Here is a 17113-nt window from a genome sequence, read left to right on the forward strand (position 1 = left end):
ATTCTTAGTTTATTATCAATATTTTAGTGAAAGCTCTTCTGCTCCATTGATGAGTCAAAAATTGGATTGTTACAGACAAACACAATGGAATTTATGGCTTTAGCTTTTGAACTGAATGGCTTAAACCTGTGTGTTGCTTTTTGACTTTGTCCTCAATCAGGTGTGATGCTTTCTAGGAAATTCCAGCCCTGTCATGCCATGGCATGCCATTTAGCACTATGGTCACTCAGGTGGTCCACACAAGGTCAGTCTATGGTATATATATATATCCATTTGGAAACTGCAGCCAACAAAACAAATACAGTCGTCTTAAAGCTACAATTTGTTTAATCTTAGCAAGAAAAAATCCATTTGAACAAAAAAACATGAGTCAGTTAGTCTTCCCTATGGGCTTCTTGTGCTGCATTAGGAACCTCAGCAGACTAAGTCTCCCAAACATTTATGAACCATTGCAGAATGAGGCAGCACTCACCTGTTGATCATCTCGCTGTAAAACCTCAAGGTTCGAGTCTCTTAAGGAAACTGTCTACAGGCTCAGTGTAGAGTGACTGCATCAAGGCAAACAGCCAGGAAATGCAGGGAACCAATGGTTGCTGTAGCCTTTTCTGTATATTTCCTGACTGAACTGTAACAGTCTATGACACTGGGACTATCTTTAGTGTTCAGAATAATTTCAGTTCCAATACATTAAGTAAACAATTTGCACACGCACCAGAAAGAAGGCTTAACAACATTAAAGTTACAAAGTCAAGCACACAAAAAAGGAGGAAATGCAAATCCATTCTGTGCGCTTTCACTTCTTTGGTTACTTAATGCCTGGCCTTTCTAGAGTCTTTGCTTCTCTGCTGTATTATTCCATCCTTCCCACCCTTCATTTCTTACATTCCCCAGAAGTAGCTGCATTTTAAACTCCAAATAATTTATACATAACTGTAAACATTTAAATTAGTCATGCATGGTCTTTATCATTTCTATATCTAAGGTCTAGCATTTTAGTTTCAGTAACGGGTAGTGATTTGCCAAAGTATCCAAAAAAGGTTAGAAATACTGGAATAAACACCAGACCGTGAAGAGCCCCAAACAAAATAACAAGAAACATGATCTTAAAAAACGTTCTGAAGATGTAGGTTTTTGCTGCGGCCAGGACAACTACTCCTAGCACAGTGGATACTGCTCCTTGTAACACTGGGTAACCCAGCTGGTGCAGAGCTCCTACTGCCTTTGCATTGGCTGACGACTCTCCACTCGTAACAAAGGCATAGGAAATGTGTGCAGAAAAATCTACCGAAAATCCAATGCAAATGACCAGGTTAATCATGGATATGGAGTCGAGGCTGATGTCCCAAAATGTCATGAAACCAGCAACGCCAACGATAACAGAAGCTATAGCAAAAGTCACCCACAAGCAACACAGTGGGCTGGGAATAAGCAGAAGAGAGACAACGAGCATCGCCCCTGCAGCGATGACAACATTCTGAATGGTGTTCTGCACTATTACCAGGTACTGGTCGTAGTAGATGAATGCTGGATGGTACACCATGAGTGGAACTACGCACTGCTCGGCTCCGTCTCTTAACTGATGTAACAGATTCTTCTCGTCAACGGCTGAGGTGACATTCACGGTCTGGATGAAGAAACGAGAAGCTTCTATTCCTTCTGCAGTCTTGTTAATGTCCCACTCAAAAATGGGATAGTTCTGGAATAGTACAGGTAAGTTACTAATGAAATTATCCTTATTGTTTATATTTATTAACCTACGTTCAGCAATTCCTGTGTACACTTGAAGCCATGACAGTGAGAGGTTCCTGTCTACGTAGGTAATGTCCTCTAAATTCCGTGTGCAAGCCTCAATGTCATTACGAACGGACTCATTCCAGTAATCCACTCTGTCAGTAACAACAACCATGACCCTGGGTCCGTATTCTGAGAAGTATTTGTCATCGTCGTCATAGTACGCAATAACGTAAGAGTCATCTCTAGCCAGGTTTCGAAGATCTATGCCCTCCTTCATCTGGGTGCATCCATAAATACTGCCACCCAAATATGCTCCATACAGCAACACCACAAGAAGCTTGACCCATTTACCTGTCAAGAAAGGACCGTAATACTTTTTGAAGAATACGCTCATTGGATGCTCGCTTTCTGCCTCGCTGGTTTCTGGCTCAGGCGGCTCACTGGAACAGCGGCCTAAACAACATGCGTTATACAAGCAGGACTTCTTTCCTACTTTCACTTGCATACAAGTTAACCAGTGTCGGTTTCCTTTCACTCTTCTATGATCTAACACGATAATTGCCCCAAAGAAGGTGATAACATAAACATAGCAGAAGACAAAGGCAGTGCCGGTGTAGAGGCAGAATGACCTCACAGAAGGAAAAGCAGTCCAGGTGCCAATGAAGAAGGCCAAGACATCTGTGAGAGTGGTGATTGTCACAGAAAGCGCTGCTTCGCTGTAAGTCTCGGCCAGACGAGATTTAGTGTCTGTTTTGTCTGCCTTGCTTGAGCTCTGTTCCCAGGAAGAGATCATGATAAACATGTCATCCACACCGACTCCTGCAAGAGGAGACAAAGTTAACTGCATGGCACAAGGCGGCTTCCACTGATGCCCAGCAAAAGCACCACATAAACAGCATTTAAGGCTACACCGAATTTCCAAAAAGCAAGCGAGGCTGCTGGCTTTAGTGCTGCTGTGAGTTTAAGATACAAGAAAACACATCCTTTGGATGCTGGATGTCTTGTGTCTACCACCTTTCAAAAACTCATGGTGACCTGTCACATCATTGATCCTTCACCCAGCTCTGCTGAAGGACTGAGCACACCTCACCCATCTCTGACAAGTGTTTTGTGGCTGCTGTTCAAGTACGCACTGATACAGATGGCACAGATACAAATGCATTGCTTATTCTGTCACATCTCTGTCCTCATCTGTAGAAGCATCTGCTGCTGTCCCTGGAATCTCCAGCAAATTAGACCAATTATTTTTTGCTTGGTCTTCTGCAGACAAGGAGAAGTCATGGAAGTTTGCCAGTCGCTCTCATTCCCTCTTCACTCTCCCCAGTTTTTCTTACAAGAATTTACTCATGATCTCTGTAAACAGCTTATTTTTGAAATGCATATTATTTGTTGACCTTTACTTTCATCATGATTCTTAAACTATTTTCTTATATTAAATGATCTTCCCATTTTTACAGATATGCCAGCATACAATCCTCATCAGAATCCTGGAAGACCATGCCAGGAAAACTCTGGGTTCTGGTCTAGAGTTTTCACCAAAGACACAAGAGAAAGTAAGCAGTTAATCAGCTTCTCCCAGCTCTAACTGCTACGAGTTTATCAGAAACCGGTCAGTATTTTGCCAGCATCACTGTATCAAGATTTCTTCTGTTCTCTGAAAAACAAACATGCAGAAAATGGAAGCAGGAGCAGATGAATAAAGATGCAATAGATGGCACTGCTAAGCAGGTGAAAACACTGCATGCTGTGTGCACAACTGAGTGGCTGTAAAAAGGCAATTATAAATTGTTTATAAAACAAGTACTTATCTTGATCACAAGCATTCACAAGACGTAGTGTTGGTCAATATTTGAATCAACACAACAACAACAAGAAAAATTTATGTTCCCACTAGTAGCTGGGAAGAGTTACAAGTGTTTCAAAAGGTGTAATCAATTCACAGGAAGTTTGGTGAACTGAAGAAATACTAATATAATGGCTTTCAGAATTGCAGCAGACCAGTGAAAGAAAAAGCAACAAACACAAAGAACTGCAAATAGAACACATAGGTAGGAGAATAACCGGCTAAGTAGTTGAAACAGATCTGAGTTAAGGGAAGGAAAGGAAGTATAGAGCAATCAGCCAAAGAGGGTAAGAACACTGCAAGAACAATATATGGATGAGTGCTGGTCTGGGAATACAGGTACTACAGTGGCAAGTGGCTGAAAGCGCCTTGATCTCCTGCAGACCTTCACAGAAAGTGCATCCTGCAAAGCAGGCACAGCTGAATGTAACAGCTGGTGAATTTAGATAAACTGAACGTGGAGATACCCTATAACTGGCTTCAAAAATATAGCAAGTCAGATCCGTCTGCTATCAGCAAGTTTGTGTCCAGAAAGAGATGCAGCAGACACATAAGGCTGTAATATAGTCCACTGTAATACAGTCTGCTGGAGAGGGAGGGAGGGGGGGGGGGAGAAAGGGAGTACAAACAGCGGGGTTCATATTTTCAAAGGGAGAGACCTGCAGTCCATCAAGGAGGAAAGTAGAAATGAGCACAAATATGTGCTCAACTCACTTCACTGTCCACTTGTCTACCACGTTTCCTAATGCTACCTACAAAGATGTTTTGCAAGACAGTGTCAAAAGCCTTACTGAAGTCAAGAAGAAAGGAAGTGTACTGTAAAAGACCACTAAGATTACTAAGAGCTAATTACATTCTAAAATACACACTCTAAGCATGGAAATGAAATTACTCTCAAGGCAGCAGCTTTCTCCTCCCAGATTTAGAATCTCCTAGCCCCAAAATATGCACGACCAGCAAAAATAAATTACAGTAACCAATGAAAAACTGAAAAGATAGTTTTGTTAACAGCTGCGTATAACAAAAAGCGCTTCTATTCAGATGTGTGCTTGCTCTGCAAAGGACCACCAAGCACCTAATTGTGTGCAGAATTAAAACAGAGAACTCTGCATGGATTCTGACTGTGTGCACCACGCATGAGCTCCACTAGGAATAACAATACAATGTCTTTGAAATTAATATTTGCACACTTTAATCAGCCCGCTAGAAGGCAGCATGATAACAGTCCTCTAATAAAGGACTGTTAAAAAAATTCATTATCACTGATGCGTAGGAAGGAACAAGGAATGATTTTTTTAATGCTATCAGGGCAACCTCAAGAGTTCTTGAGATCACTATTACAAACAGCTTTCTGTTTAATTATCAGTAGGTTCCTAAACACATTTGGCAGCAGAATTGAGTCTGTCCCCCTCATGAAGTTCCCCCTACGCCCCAACTTCTGGTTCTGATGGAACGGTTTGCCTAAAAGCTCAGCTTCTAGCATACAGTGATTAAGGAGCCATCTCAGCGCTCAGCCCTCCCACTTGTGCCTGTACCTTTGATACCATGAAGGAAAGCCTGAAAACATAACAGACCATAAACACAAGCGGCTGTCCATATCCACAGAGCAGAAGGATAAAAAGCACACAGGTTCTATTCTAGAAATGTCTCGTGATTTCGAACCAAGCTTGTGACCTTTACATGTCTGAGATTGGCACTCATCTCTCTGAGCATCACCCAGGAGCAGCAGGCCAGAAGGGGGCGCTGAATGGTGTCGAGCCACACAGGTCGTGGCAGTCAGGTAGGTTTGAAAGCAATTCTTCTAAAATACAGATCATTTGTTTGCCTTAACCCAAAAACTAACATTCACCGTGATGTTTGTAAAGACCTGAAGAGACTGCTTGCAGACGTTTTTCAGCTTTATGAGAGGTGCTTTGTTGAATTTGGAGCTTTTGCATCCAGGGGACAAACATGCAAATACCAAACACATTTGAATCATAGAGGAAACAAAGAAAAGTCCTGTCTCCTACACAGCACTTGTATTAGGCACCCAACAAAACCTTGCACAGGTGTCCAAACTATTGGCTTCCCTGGGCAGCACTGAGCAAAGAGGAATTATATGGGGCCACATGTAAGGGTTATAATATAGTTATATATATATATATATATATATATATAAAGTATATATATATATACACACAAGTTCTGTTACTTATATACAATATATTTACTAAAAATAAAAAGAGGGCAAAACATAAAAAGCAAAACATAAAATTAGCATGTCGGACACTTACAACCTGCAGCCCCTAAGAGCTCAGGAAGTCCATGCACTTTCCTCAGCAAGGGATTAAGACAAGAAAACATCACATGAATGTATCACATAGGAGACTAGGTAAGGTTTGTAATGGTGTAATTTGTAAGGTAAGGTTTGTAATGGTGTAATTTATTTGCAGCAACATTATTCAAAGACATTTGGAAAGCTAAGCTCTGGCTGTCAAGTGGTCTGTGTAACTGTGACACAGTGATATTCAGTAACTTCCTGGTGTTCTTGTGGGGTGCTGTTTCTAAGAGCAAGCATCACCTCCATGTTACACCAAAATGAGGCTGCCTCAAGACACTATATTACATAGGAAATTTCACATCCAAACAAGATGAACTTTGAAACTGCAGACTGTCCTGATACACTCAGGCCTGATTTTATCTAATCAAAGACCCCAGTAACTTCCTTTGCATATTCATACTGGCTTTAGTCTCTGCTGGTTTGGCATAAGCTGTGCATGTATTCCTCACTGCTCACTGCTGAACTAGGTACGAACTAACACTCATAAAACAGTTACACTGTCAAGTTGTTTTAATTCCTGCTTTTCTCTTCACACGGAGCCCAACACACTTTTTCTACTTACCAAGAATAAGAAATGGAGCATTTGCTACAGTTGCCACAAACGGTACTCCACAATACAGCATCAATCCAAAGCTGCTTAATACAGCTAAACCGGAGGAAAGCACTCCACAGCATGCAAGCCAGATGTTATTTCTTACACAGCTCAGCCTGAAAACATTTTAAGGAACAGCTTAGTTACACGTCAAGTATTTCACCAAGGCATTTGGCATGACGACTGAATTCTCTGCAGAGATACGGATCGTATCCCAACCACGAAGAGAACCTGATGGAAGCTGCTATTTGCTAGGATTGCTCCCAAGCATTAAGACAAAACGAATGTATATGGCAGGTGCCACATATACTATTACTGCTGGCCAGTTACAGAGAAACGCACCTGAGAGTAAAATATGCACGCTGATCTTTGTGCCAATAAGCAAGCGGCTACAGTGAAGATACGTACCTTTGAGGAGTTAGATTTAGGGTGTTCAAACAAGTCATTCATTTTCAGAGGCTCTGTCCAGGTTTTTAGGGTAGCATCAAGTATAGTATGAATGTATTTCCTGGGCTGTAAGCACTGTGCTGTAGATAAGCTTTCCATCTGTCAAGATGCCCACAATGACTGGACTGAAGATTCCTCATGGAACACTCCCAGTGGGAGACTTTGCATGTGGTAGCACTGCATTGGGACAGCAGAGCTGTCTTCTGCCCCATGAGAAGTATCCTCCAAGCTCTAGAACATGTCCAAACTTTAAGAGGACCTCTTGGTTCCAAGCAAGATGAATGTGGTAAGCTACCATATCCAATTCAGGCTGCACCCTTTTGGGTAAGCCATGACTTTTGTATACATAAACAACTGCGTATGCTGGAACTGCATCCAGCTGAAACCCCCATATAGACTCTAATATGAGAAGCACATCACAGCTACCTAACTCTTGGGAGGTCAGTGTGGTACAGAGTAATCCAGTGGGTGTACAGACGCGATTTGGTGGAATCACCCTTACTCTGGCTGTGCTCCCAGCTGAGATAGCTGATACCCAAAACTGCATGTCCTCATTAGCATGGTGCATCACACAAGATCCAGTTCAAGAAACCCACCCCCTGAGCAGAACTTTATTCCTCAAGCGCAGCACACAAACCCTGCCCTACAGCAGTCAAATGTAGGACAGCTCACCTTCCACCTGAACAAAGAGGGCAGCCCAAGTTCTCTGTGACACAGGCAAGGCTCAGGATACTCTGAGTAAGCAGGATGCTTAAAGACTTACACAGAGTTGCAGCAATTTATGAAGTTACCGTTAATTCACCCGTATCACAACTGAGGTGGTAGAAAAACAGTGCAACAAGACCTGAAAACAGCGTACTTCCTCCTCACTTTCTGGCTTCCTTCCCTTTTTTGGACTTGTCTTTACAAAGTGTTTGCAGAGCTCTGTGCCACACAGAGCATCCAGCAGCTCCTGGTCCCCTTCCTTAGTAAGGTCAAGTAGGACCTGGCGGCTGTGACTGTTTGTGCCACAGTTACAGCACTCTGACTGCTAAGAGTATGGTTTGTTGTGGTTGTCTGACATAGCTGCAACACATGGAAACATACCAGTAACAAAAGAAATGATTCCTATGAGATGAGGACCACATAAGTGATTGATGACTTCACAGGATGAACTGCTGGGTATGAACATTCAGGCTGCACAAGACTGAACAGAAGTTCTGCTTGGGGATTCACCTGATGCTCTGCATGTGCTCCACTTAAGCACATAGGAAGCATGCTCACATCAGAGTGAAAGTGAAAAAACGTGTTTTGCCTACGATTACATTTCATGAGGGCCGCGTCTTCAGAACCACTTTGCTCAGCAGCAGCCCAAGGAGCCCAGACCCTGCTGCACCCGCAGCGGAAGTGCAGAGGTGGCTGCTCGCAGCCCCGGGCCTTACAGGTACTTTACCTCTGGCAAGAGACGACCGAAAAGGTGATGGTCAAGAAGTAGGTGATGGAAAAGAGCGGGATCACGCTTTTGGTGTTTCCTTCGAACTCCTCCTGTCTGGACAGCGAGGTGAAGTACGTCACCTGGTGCGGAAACAGCGCGAGGTCAGAGGACGCGTTTCTGCCCCGGACGCCGCTCAGCCCCGCTCCGCCGCAGCCGCAGCCCCCCGCCCCGGCGCTACCTCGACGGCCGTGAGGTTCAGCGTCCGCAGCTTGTCCGGGAATTCCCGCACGAACGTCTCCAGCCACGCCCGGCTCTCGCCCGCCTCGCCGCCGTCCTCCCGCAGGTAATACATCAGCTTCAGGGCCCGCGCCCGCTCCACGCGCCCGCCGCCGTCCGTCCGCACGCCGCCCAGCGCCGTGCCCAGGAAGGCGTCGCCGCTGCCGGGGAAGCGCAGCTCGGGCAGGTCGCCGCCGTCGGCCAGCATCGGCAGCAGCGGGTTGGCGCTAACGCAAGCGCCGCCGCTGCGGGCGCAGAGCCGCCGGTAGTCGCTGTCGCGCACCTCGGCGTCCAGCCGCAGCACTTCGCTCCGCGCCGGCACGTCGAGCACCGAGACGTCCCCCGCCGCCACGGCGATGAGCGCGGCGTAGGCGCCCTCCGTGGGCAGCCGCTCGGCGGAGAAGCGCTCCGAATCGTCGGTGGGGAAATGCCGCCGCACGAAGTCGCGCTCGGCCTTGGCGGGCCCGCCGGTCGGCGTGAACTGGCCCTCGATGTCGTTCGTCTGCAGGTCCGGCAGGAAGAAGAAGCCGGCGCCCAGCCCGGCCGACAGCAGCAGCGGCAGCAGCACGAAGGGCCAGGGGTGGGCGGCCACGACGCGCCCCAGAGCTTCGAAGAGCCGCGTCAGGGGCCGCTCCACGCAGTTGGTGTTGCTGCAGGAGCAGCGCTCCCGGGCGGACCGCGGCTGCCCCATGGCCGAGCCGGCGGTCCGGGCCGTCGGCAGCCGCTCCCGCTCAGCGTAACGCTTTCGCTCCGCAGGAGGAATGCCGCCCCCCGGCCGGCGTAACCGAAACACTGAGCGCTTCTCAGCCGCGGCGCTGCCGGCCCTCCCCGCGCTGACTCACCGCGCCCGCCGCCCCCTCAACCCCAGCACGCAGGCGGGGCCACGGCGCTGCCCCTCCGCGCCCGGGATGTCCCACGGGCGGGACGCCGCCCCGCTGCCGCGGCTGCCGTTATGCGGCGATGTAACGCCTGGAAACGCCCGTGCCCCCCCCAGCGGCTCTCCAGCCGTTCCACCTTCCCCCGCTCTGTCCGCTGTCGAGACGCGCTCTGAGGCTGTCAGAAACCAGAATCGCGAAGTGCTTTGCGGAAAGCGAACCGAAGCGCCGTGCTGGGGCGCTTTTATTTATTTATTTACTTGTTTTGACTGCCTGGGAGCAAAACATGTAACGCAGTGATGTGCTCTGTGCTGTGTCTCCGCTTGGGGTGAACAAGTTTACAAAACGGGAATGAGAACTGAAGAGATAAAGGGCTCGGAAACAGTATTCAGTGACTGGAATGTGCAAGCGACTAAAATCGCAGTGTTACAACACATGGCAGCTTTGTGCACTAACAACGATAGAAAGCATCCCGCCAAGCCCACGGCGTACCCAGCAGCCGGCTGTTCACCGCTCTCTTAATGATGCTGATTGGAGTGCCCTCTGGCTGAGAACGAAATTAACCACAGATATGACGTTTCTGAGTGTCCTGCCAATTAACTCAGACGGGCGCTTCTTCTCGCCTTTCTTTGAAAAAAAGCAGCTCTTTCCTACCAGTGCTTCCAGAGAAAAGTTATTTGATGTCGTGGAGGCGCTCGGCAAATTACTGGTAAGGAGTTACGGCAACAGCTGGGAATGGCAGCCTGTTTTCTGTGGGGGTAACTGAGGAGAACAGATGGATGAGCAAATCAACATCGGCTATGGCTGTCCCCACAGAAAGGTGCTAAGAAGACTGTGAGGACGTTCTGGCAGTGGACCTGTTTGCGGACAGAGCATTGAGCTTGCAGCAGACATGAAGAGAAAGCATCCACTTGAATGCTTGAACAGTAAAGACCAGCCGAATAGGGTTATCAGTTATTTTAGGCTTCCTGAGAAAGAAAATAAAAGTTGATGGCTTGTTGTGGCTCTGGGAGTTTGTGTGTTCCCAGACAAGAGCTGGAGTTTGTGTGCGGCTCCTCGAGTGCTGGGTACAAGCTCTGGTGGGGACCTCTCTCATGATTATTTACAACACCACCAATCAAAGATGGGTGAGCCAGATCAGACTGCTCCAGGACTGTCCAGTATAGAGTATATTCTATGCTCCATGCATGTCATGTTACCTTTGGTACGTGAGGAGGAGGTGAAGAGTACTTAAGGAAACTGGACACAACTGAATCCAAAAGGTACTGGAGGAATATCTAGTGAACATCTGTATCCATGTGTTTGAAGATGCAACATCCTGAAATGCTCTTCACGATTCTGCTGTGATTTATGAAAAACAAGTTGGCAATTAGACATAATTTCAGGATATATTTTTTGTTCTACTAGAGTTAAATCTACACATAAATAAATAGAGGCAGGTGGATCTAAGCACATTCACTTAACGTAATTTGATGTCCATTACTAGCAACAGAAAAATCATATTGTACCAGCTGCAAGATACTTCCCTAGCGAGAAAGAGAGGGAGATAATAGAAGTTTGAACATGTGATCAAATGTGCTTCTGTTAATGCCTTAAAATTTATGCAAGCTACACATAATATCATTTATGACCAATTATGAAACATTTCCTGAGGGGTTTCCCATAAATCTGTGGTTGAGGGGGAAAAAAACTATTCAGTTTCTGAGTGTATTTCCTTTATGAAAGGTAACTGCTGATATGATTGCTAGGGCAGGGTCTGTGTTCTGTATGTGAGTATATGTCAAATCTGGCTGCAGGTATACATCGGTATGGTTCACCATAAATAAATAAATAAACAACCCAACAACACTCTCTGTTTCCCCAGGCTATCAACATAATGACACACAGCCAGATGCAAAACAAGTCAGCAGTGCCATAAACAAGATAACGTCCTGCTAGGTGTGGTTGCTTAAAACTCCAGCTCCCAGCCTCCTGCTGAGCAGCCACTGACACCTGGAAGCAAACCCTGACAGCAGGCTTTGTGGATTGTTTCCAGCATGTACAGCAAAGAAAGGGGAGAGTGAACAACATTCAGATTAAATGGAGGAAATGGAGGCCATCCAGGGGGACCTGGACAGTCTGGAGAATGTGAACCTAATGAGGTTCAACAAGGCCAAGTGCAGGGTGCTGCACGTGGGCCAGGGCAATCCCGGGTGTTTATACAGACTGGGAGAAGAACCCATTGAGAGCAGCCCTGTGGAGAAGGACTTGTGGGTCCTGGTGGACGAGAAGCTGGACATGAGCCATCACTGTGTGCTTGCAGCCCAGAAGGCCAACTGTGTTCTGGGCTGTGTTAAAAAAGGGTGGTCAGCAGGGAGAGGGAGGTGATCATCTCCCTCTGCTCAGCTCTTGGGAGGCCCCTGGAGTACTGCACCCAGGCTTATGGCCCTCAGTACAAGATGCAGAGCTCTTGGAATGGGCCCAGAGGAGGGTAACTAAGATGATCAGAGAGAGCTGGAGCACCTCTCCTATGAAGAAAGGTTGAAGAAACTGGGCTTGTTTAGCTCGGAGAAGAGAAGGCTCCGGGGAGACCTCATTGTGGCCTTCCAGTACTTGAAGGGAGCATATAAACAGGAGGGGGAACGGCTCTTTACGAGTGTGGATAGTGATAGAACAAGGGGAAATGGTTTAAACTGAGACAGGGGAGGTTTAGATTAGATACTAGGAAGAAGTCTTTCACACAGAGGGTGGTGACGCACTGGAACAGGTTGCCCAAGAAGGTTGTGGATGCCCCATCCCTGCCTGGCATGCAAGGCCAGGCTGGATGTGGTTCTGGGCAGCCTGGTCTGGTGGTTGGTGACCCTGCACATAGCAGGGGGGTTGAAACTCGATGATCACTGTGGTCCTTTTCAACCCAGGCCATGCTATGATTCTATGATTCTATGAAAGACTACATGGTGGTTTTCTTTTAAGCTGGACGTAACAAGCATTATTTTTATCTAAAATATCAAACTTCACATTTCTGAAATGTGAAATTTCCCTGAAAGTTCCCTTTGAACTGTTTACTACTTTTCCAAGCCTATAAATAGTGATTATTGTGGAAACCACTTCCCCTAACACTGCTTCGCATTTTTTCTGTTTAGACAGTGCTTTTCACAGCAAATTCAGCTGCAATTTCACTGCCAGAAAAGCAGACCTACCAGAGGTCTTCATTTTTAAACACTGCTTTGCCTTTTAGCTATATGCAGGAAATCTGCTGTCAATTCTGGAAATATGTCTAAATGCAAATAATCACGACTCATAGTCAGGAACTGCCATGTAAAGTGGGACAGGCCAAGGCCACACTGGGTTGGGGCCTGCAAGTGGGGTCCACACCCAGAGAAGGGCCATGTCCAGGCACAGTCTGTAGTCTGCAGTCCATGACTGGGCCCTGGCTGTGCCTGCCAGGAAAAATGTCACAGAATAACAGTGATTACATCAATCATTTGATCAAGCCTAATCTTTACATCTTGGGAATGTATAAAATCATCTTTCTGTAAATGGAATGACCACAGGTATGAAAAATTCTCTCTTATGTGAAGAACTCAATAAATAATCCAATTGCCACCCCCTTCAGTGACTTTGTTGAGTATTCAGGCTCTGCTAAATCATAGCTTGTTTTCAGAGCCAAATTCTTAGATATTTAAACACCACAGAATCACCAAACATTCAAAACAAGAAGTTATTTTTTCCCAAAACAAGAAATACTCTGAAAAGCTAAAACAGACATTGGTTGGTGTAATCAATAGAGGCGCTGCGGTTTCTTGGCATCAATAACATGTATTTACAGTTCCTGAAGTTCATTTGTGTCCATACAAATTTCCATTTGTATGGACATTTTACAGGGAATTTTATAAACAGGTAATAAAAAAAGCAGCATACAGAGGTAACATTTTCCTTATTGATAAGACACTGATTAAAGAGACACTTCATACTTCTCATGGACATAACAAAGAAACATTTATGTATGAAGGAAAAGGAAGTTCCATGGTTCTTATATGAAGAAAAAGAAATACCAAAGTTGATGAGGTTCTTCATTATGCTCACATTACAGAGTTCTTACAGCTCTCCACGTTTTTAAAAGTATAATTTAGAACAGCCATCATAGAAAATCTCGTGATTTGGAAGTCACAGTAGAGACAGGAATCTTTGTCTATGTCAGCGTGAGAAGTAATATCCCAGAGCTGAATTAACAAAATCTGGCAATTGATCTTGTCTTTCTGGTAACCCATACTAAGAAGCTGAAATTCTGTCCGTCATTTGGATGCACAATAAAAACAGCTTGTCAACTAGTCTGTTAGAATTCTTCTGAAAGCTTAATCCTTCCTAAAAATAAAAAAGAAAACTCAGTTGAACACAGAAATTTCCAAATGTAGATTCTTGTGAGAAAGGATAAAAAAGGTATCAACAAGCACTCTGGTTTCTCGGCTCCAAGCATATTTCTTTCTAAGACTGACTTAATGAAATCCCTACCTACTCCATGCTTCATAGGCAAAAGATATCTCCAGTTTCTGTACTTTCAAGAAATTCTTATAGTCTAAAAGCAATTTTCAAACACAACTGCAGATACCATGAGATAGAGTATCATGAAATAGTATTCCAGGTGAGTTTTCCTGTTTTCTTGAAAACACTGCCAGAAATTTTAGCTTAATTGTGCTGTTCTTTGGAACTTTATGGTTACAAATGGGAAACAATTTTTTTTCTTTGATTTTCCTTTTGTTTATGCTGTGTTGATACCATTCTTCAACTATCTTTTTTTTTTTATATATATATAAATGTAATTTTTTTTTTCTCAGCTTTCATAACGACACGAGGAAGTTGGAGAGCCATGTTCTTTGAGAAACAGAATTATACGTGTACCTTTTAGAGAGTCACAGAACTGTTAACACTGCAGATACAGCCCTTTGCTCTAAGGTCAGGTTGCTCAGGACATTGCCCAGTATGGTTCTGAATATCTCCACAGTGATGCTCCTCAAACAGTCTAGGAAGTTTGCTGCTGTTTGGTTTTTACAATAACAGTCTGCAAATGTTGCAACACCCCCTGTGCATACCAGGGAACCTGGGTTGTTTTTAAGAGGCTCAGGACTGTTTGTCTATTGATATAGAGTCCTGCTCTGTAACTATGTGTTATTAATGCAAGAGGGAAAAAAAGAAAAAAGAAAAACAAAAGAACACAATAGTGGTTAGTGTCCTGCATGACTGAAGTGTTACGTCCCAGGGACAGGAAGGCCAGGGACTTCCCCAAAACCCCCTCAGATTAGACTTTATGCAAATCTGAGCGGGAAACAGGACAACAAGGAAAACGCTGTATCAGTCCTGAGGGGGTTTGCCCCTCCAGAGGAACAAACCGCATGGGTTTGGCTGCCAGGGCTCAGAGCACACAGGGCAAAGTCCCAGCTGACAGCAGCTTTGGGAGGTGGGCTGAGGCTCCCAGTGGGGCTAAGGGAAGGCTGCAGCCAGGGGCCAGGCGTGCACTGTGGAAACTGCCTGTGCAAGGCCATGGCCCACAGTCTGGGCCTAGACCCCAACCACAGGCCTCGGCCTGGACCTGTCCCTGGCCTCAGCCTGTCCCAGTCTCCATGGCGGTGCCAGTGCCCAAGGCTGGGGCTGCCTCTCTTGCCCCAGGCCTGTTCTGTTCCCTGGCTACCAGGCCTTTTCCTGACCCAGTGAACCCCAGCCCTTGGTGGGCCCAGTGAGGGGAGTGTCAAGAGCTGCTGGCCAAGAGATGTCTGGCACTCAGAAAGGTTCTGTTTTCCAGTTTGCCTTGCCCATCAAACCTGAAGTATTGGCTGGAAAATAAGAAGAGAAGTGCACAGAAGAATATTCCTGAGGGTACTAAATTTGTAAATGAGGAATAACTGTTTGAACCCTAATAGAAGAACCTAAGATGGGAAGCACCTTGGGAAAATATGCATTTATCAGAAAATAATATGCTATCACACATGCAAAACGTTCTGTTTCCCAGCTCCATCTGCAAGGGCTATTGCCCTGTTATCTTCCTGGTGAAAATGAATTTGACAAAGCATCTAGGAAGCAAAATATCCCTGTTTTTGTTCTAAATTTTATATCATCTTCCAGCTTTGTAAGGACCTTTAGTTCTCAGTTGAGGGCCAGAGGAGGAGTCTTAAAAAATACTTCATATTCCATTTTCCAGTTTACTAAGTTCTTGAATGGGTATTTCTGAGCTCATCCTGAGGTTTTCTGGACTTGACTGTCACTTTGGTTTGCCCCTCCAGAGGAACGAACAAGCTCTCACCACTGGAAAATCATTAGCAGTGTTTGTGATGTACTAAAGGTCAAAAAAAAAAAGACAAAAAAAAAGACAAAAAAAGACAAAAAAGCCAGAGGGCAGTGATATGGCTATAGCATGTTGGCTGACACAACAAACATGGATAGTCCTCTCCTGAAACCTGACTGAGCATTTAAGACATAACTAAATTCCAGCTTACAGTGCTCAGCTTCCTCACTTAGAAGCAATCAAACTGTAAGATACTCCTAGGCTAAATTAAGGCGACATAACACCAAATGATCATTTAAAAATACTGATGGCAGCAGCTACTTTGGCAGAACCCATCTTGGCAGAAATTATTTCAACCTTGTTATCTCTAATGCACTTAACATATGAGAGAGAAAGGAAAAATTGAAGATAGAAGAATAGAGATAAATGAAAGGTCTAACCCACCACCCTGGGTTCAAGCAACATATTGGGTCTGGTTCCTCTGGACAGTGCATGCACACACGGGTCCTTAGGATTATTACCTCTAGAGTCTAGTTCACATAAAGCTCATTGTGTGGTTCCAAGACCTTCCAGCAGGGGATTTGAGCAGGCTACCCTGTGCTCTCCCCTCCACTGTAAGTTAGTCCTAGAGAGGTGATATCCAACCTGAGTAAGGCAATCACAATATCTCAATCTCTTACAGGTGCTCCTGTTGAAACAGAGATGACTGTAACATCTCTTTTCTTCTGCTGAGTGTTAGAAATATTAACTCATTCAGTTTAATCTATTTGGGCAGCTCAGTTTCTTACAGCAGGCTCTTCTCCCTTTATTGTCTGTCAAAACTATGAAACCCATAGTATCCAATAAATGTAAAAAAAAAAAATATAAAAAAATCAGACTAAATAAACTAGGAGGAGGGACTTTTTATAAGAGCATGTAGCGACAGAACAAGGGGAAATGGTTTTAAACTGGAAGAGGGTAGATCTAGACTAGATATCAGGAAGAAATTCTTTACTGTGAGGGTGGTGAAACACTGGAACAGGTTGCTCAGTGAGGTTGTGGATGTCCCCTCCCTGGAGGCATTCAAGGCCAGGCTGGATGGGACTGTGAGCAACCTGGTCTAGTGGGAGGTGTCCCTGCCTATAGCAGGGGGTTGGAACTAGATGGTCTCAAGGGTCCCTTTCAACCCAAACCATTCTGTGATTCTATGAAAGGGAGTAGTTGCATTTTTGATGACATGAACTTGGGACATAGGTCAGGCCCGAGTTCCTGCAGTTGGTTAGGTAAGGGTATTGCTCGTGAAGTTCCTCAGAATTGAACTATCTTATACTGGCAAAGCCAATATGCTGTGTGATGTTATTATTATTAATATTATTT

The 17113-nt window shown here is 45.2% G+C and overlaps 1 protein-coding gene across 1 annotated transcript; it reads right to left on the reverse strand.

Annotated features, from left to right (window-relative positions):
• Window positions 1–312: 312 nt before the first annotated feature.
• LOC140249107 (patched domain-containing protein 3-like) lies at window positions 313–9438 on the reverse strand. Its single transcript, XM_072330399.1, has 4 exons — window positions 8589–9438; window positions 8369–8490; window positions 6460–6605; window positions 313–2553 (listed from the first exon to the last, which is right to left on the reverse strand). Exons 1-4 carry the CDS (start codon window positions 9315–9317, stop codon window positions 950–952), a joined length of 2601 nt encoding a protein of 866 aa, XP_072186500.1. The 5' UTR covers window positions 9318–9438; the 3' UTR covers window positions 313–949.
• Window positions 9439–17113: the final 7675 nt, after the last annotated feature.

The sequence above is a fragment of the Excalfactoria chinensis genome, chromosome 2 (assembly GCF_039878825.1).
Source record: "Excalfactoria chinensis isolate bCotChi1 chromosome 2, bCotChi1.hap2, whole genome shotgun sequence".
Classification (NCBI taxonomy): Eukaryota; Metazoa; Chordata; class Aves; order Galliformes; family Phasianidae; genus Excalfactoria; species Excalfactoria chinensis.

Excerpts from the sequence above, each read along its gene's own strand:
- LOC140249107 (XM_072330399.1), bottom strand. The coding sequence starts at position 9,317 with ATGGGGCAGCCGCGGTCCGCCCGGGAGCGCTGCTCCTGCAGCAACACC. Across the intron at positions 8,491-8,588 it reads TGAACCTCACGGCCGTCGAG|GTGACGTACTTCACCTCGCT; the intron begins GTAGCGCCGGGG and ends TTTCCGCACCAG. Across the intron at positions 6,606-8,368 it reads TCGGTCGTCTCTTGCCAGAG|GCTGAGCTGTGTAAGAAATA; the intron begins GTAAAGTACCTG and ends AAATGTTTTCAG.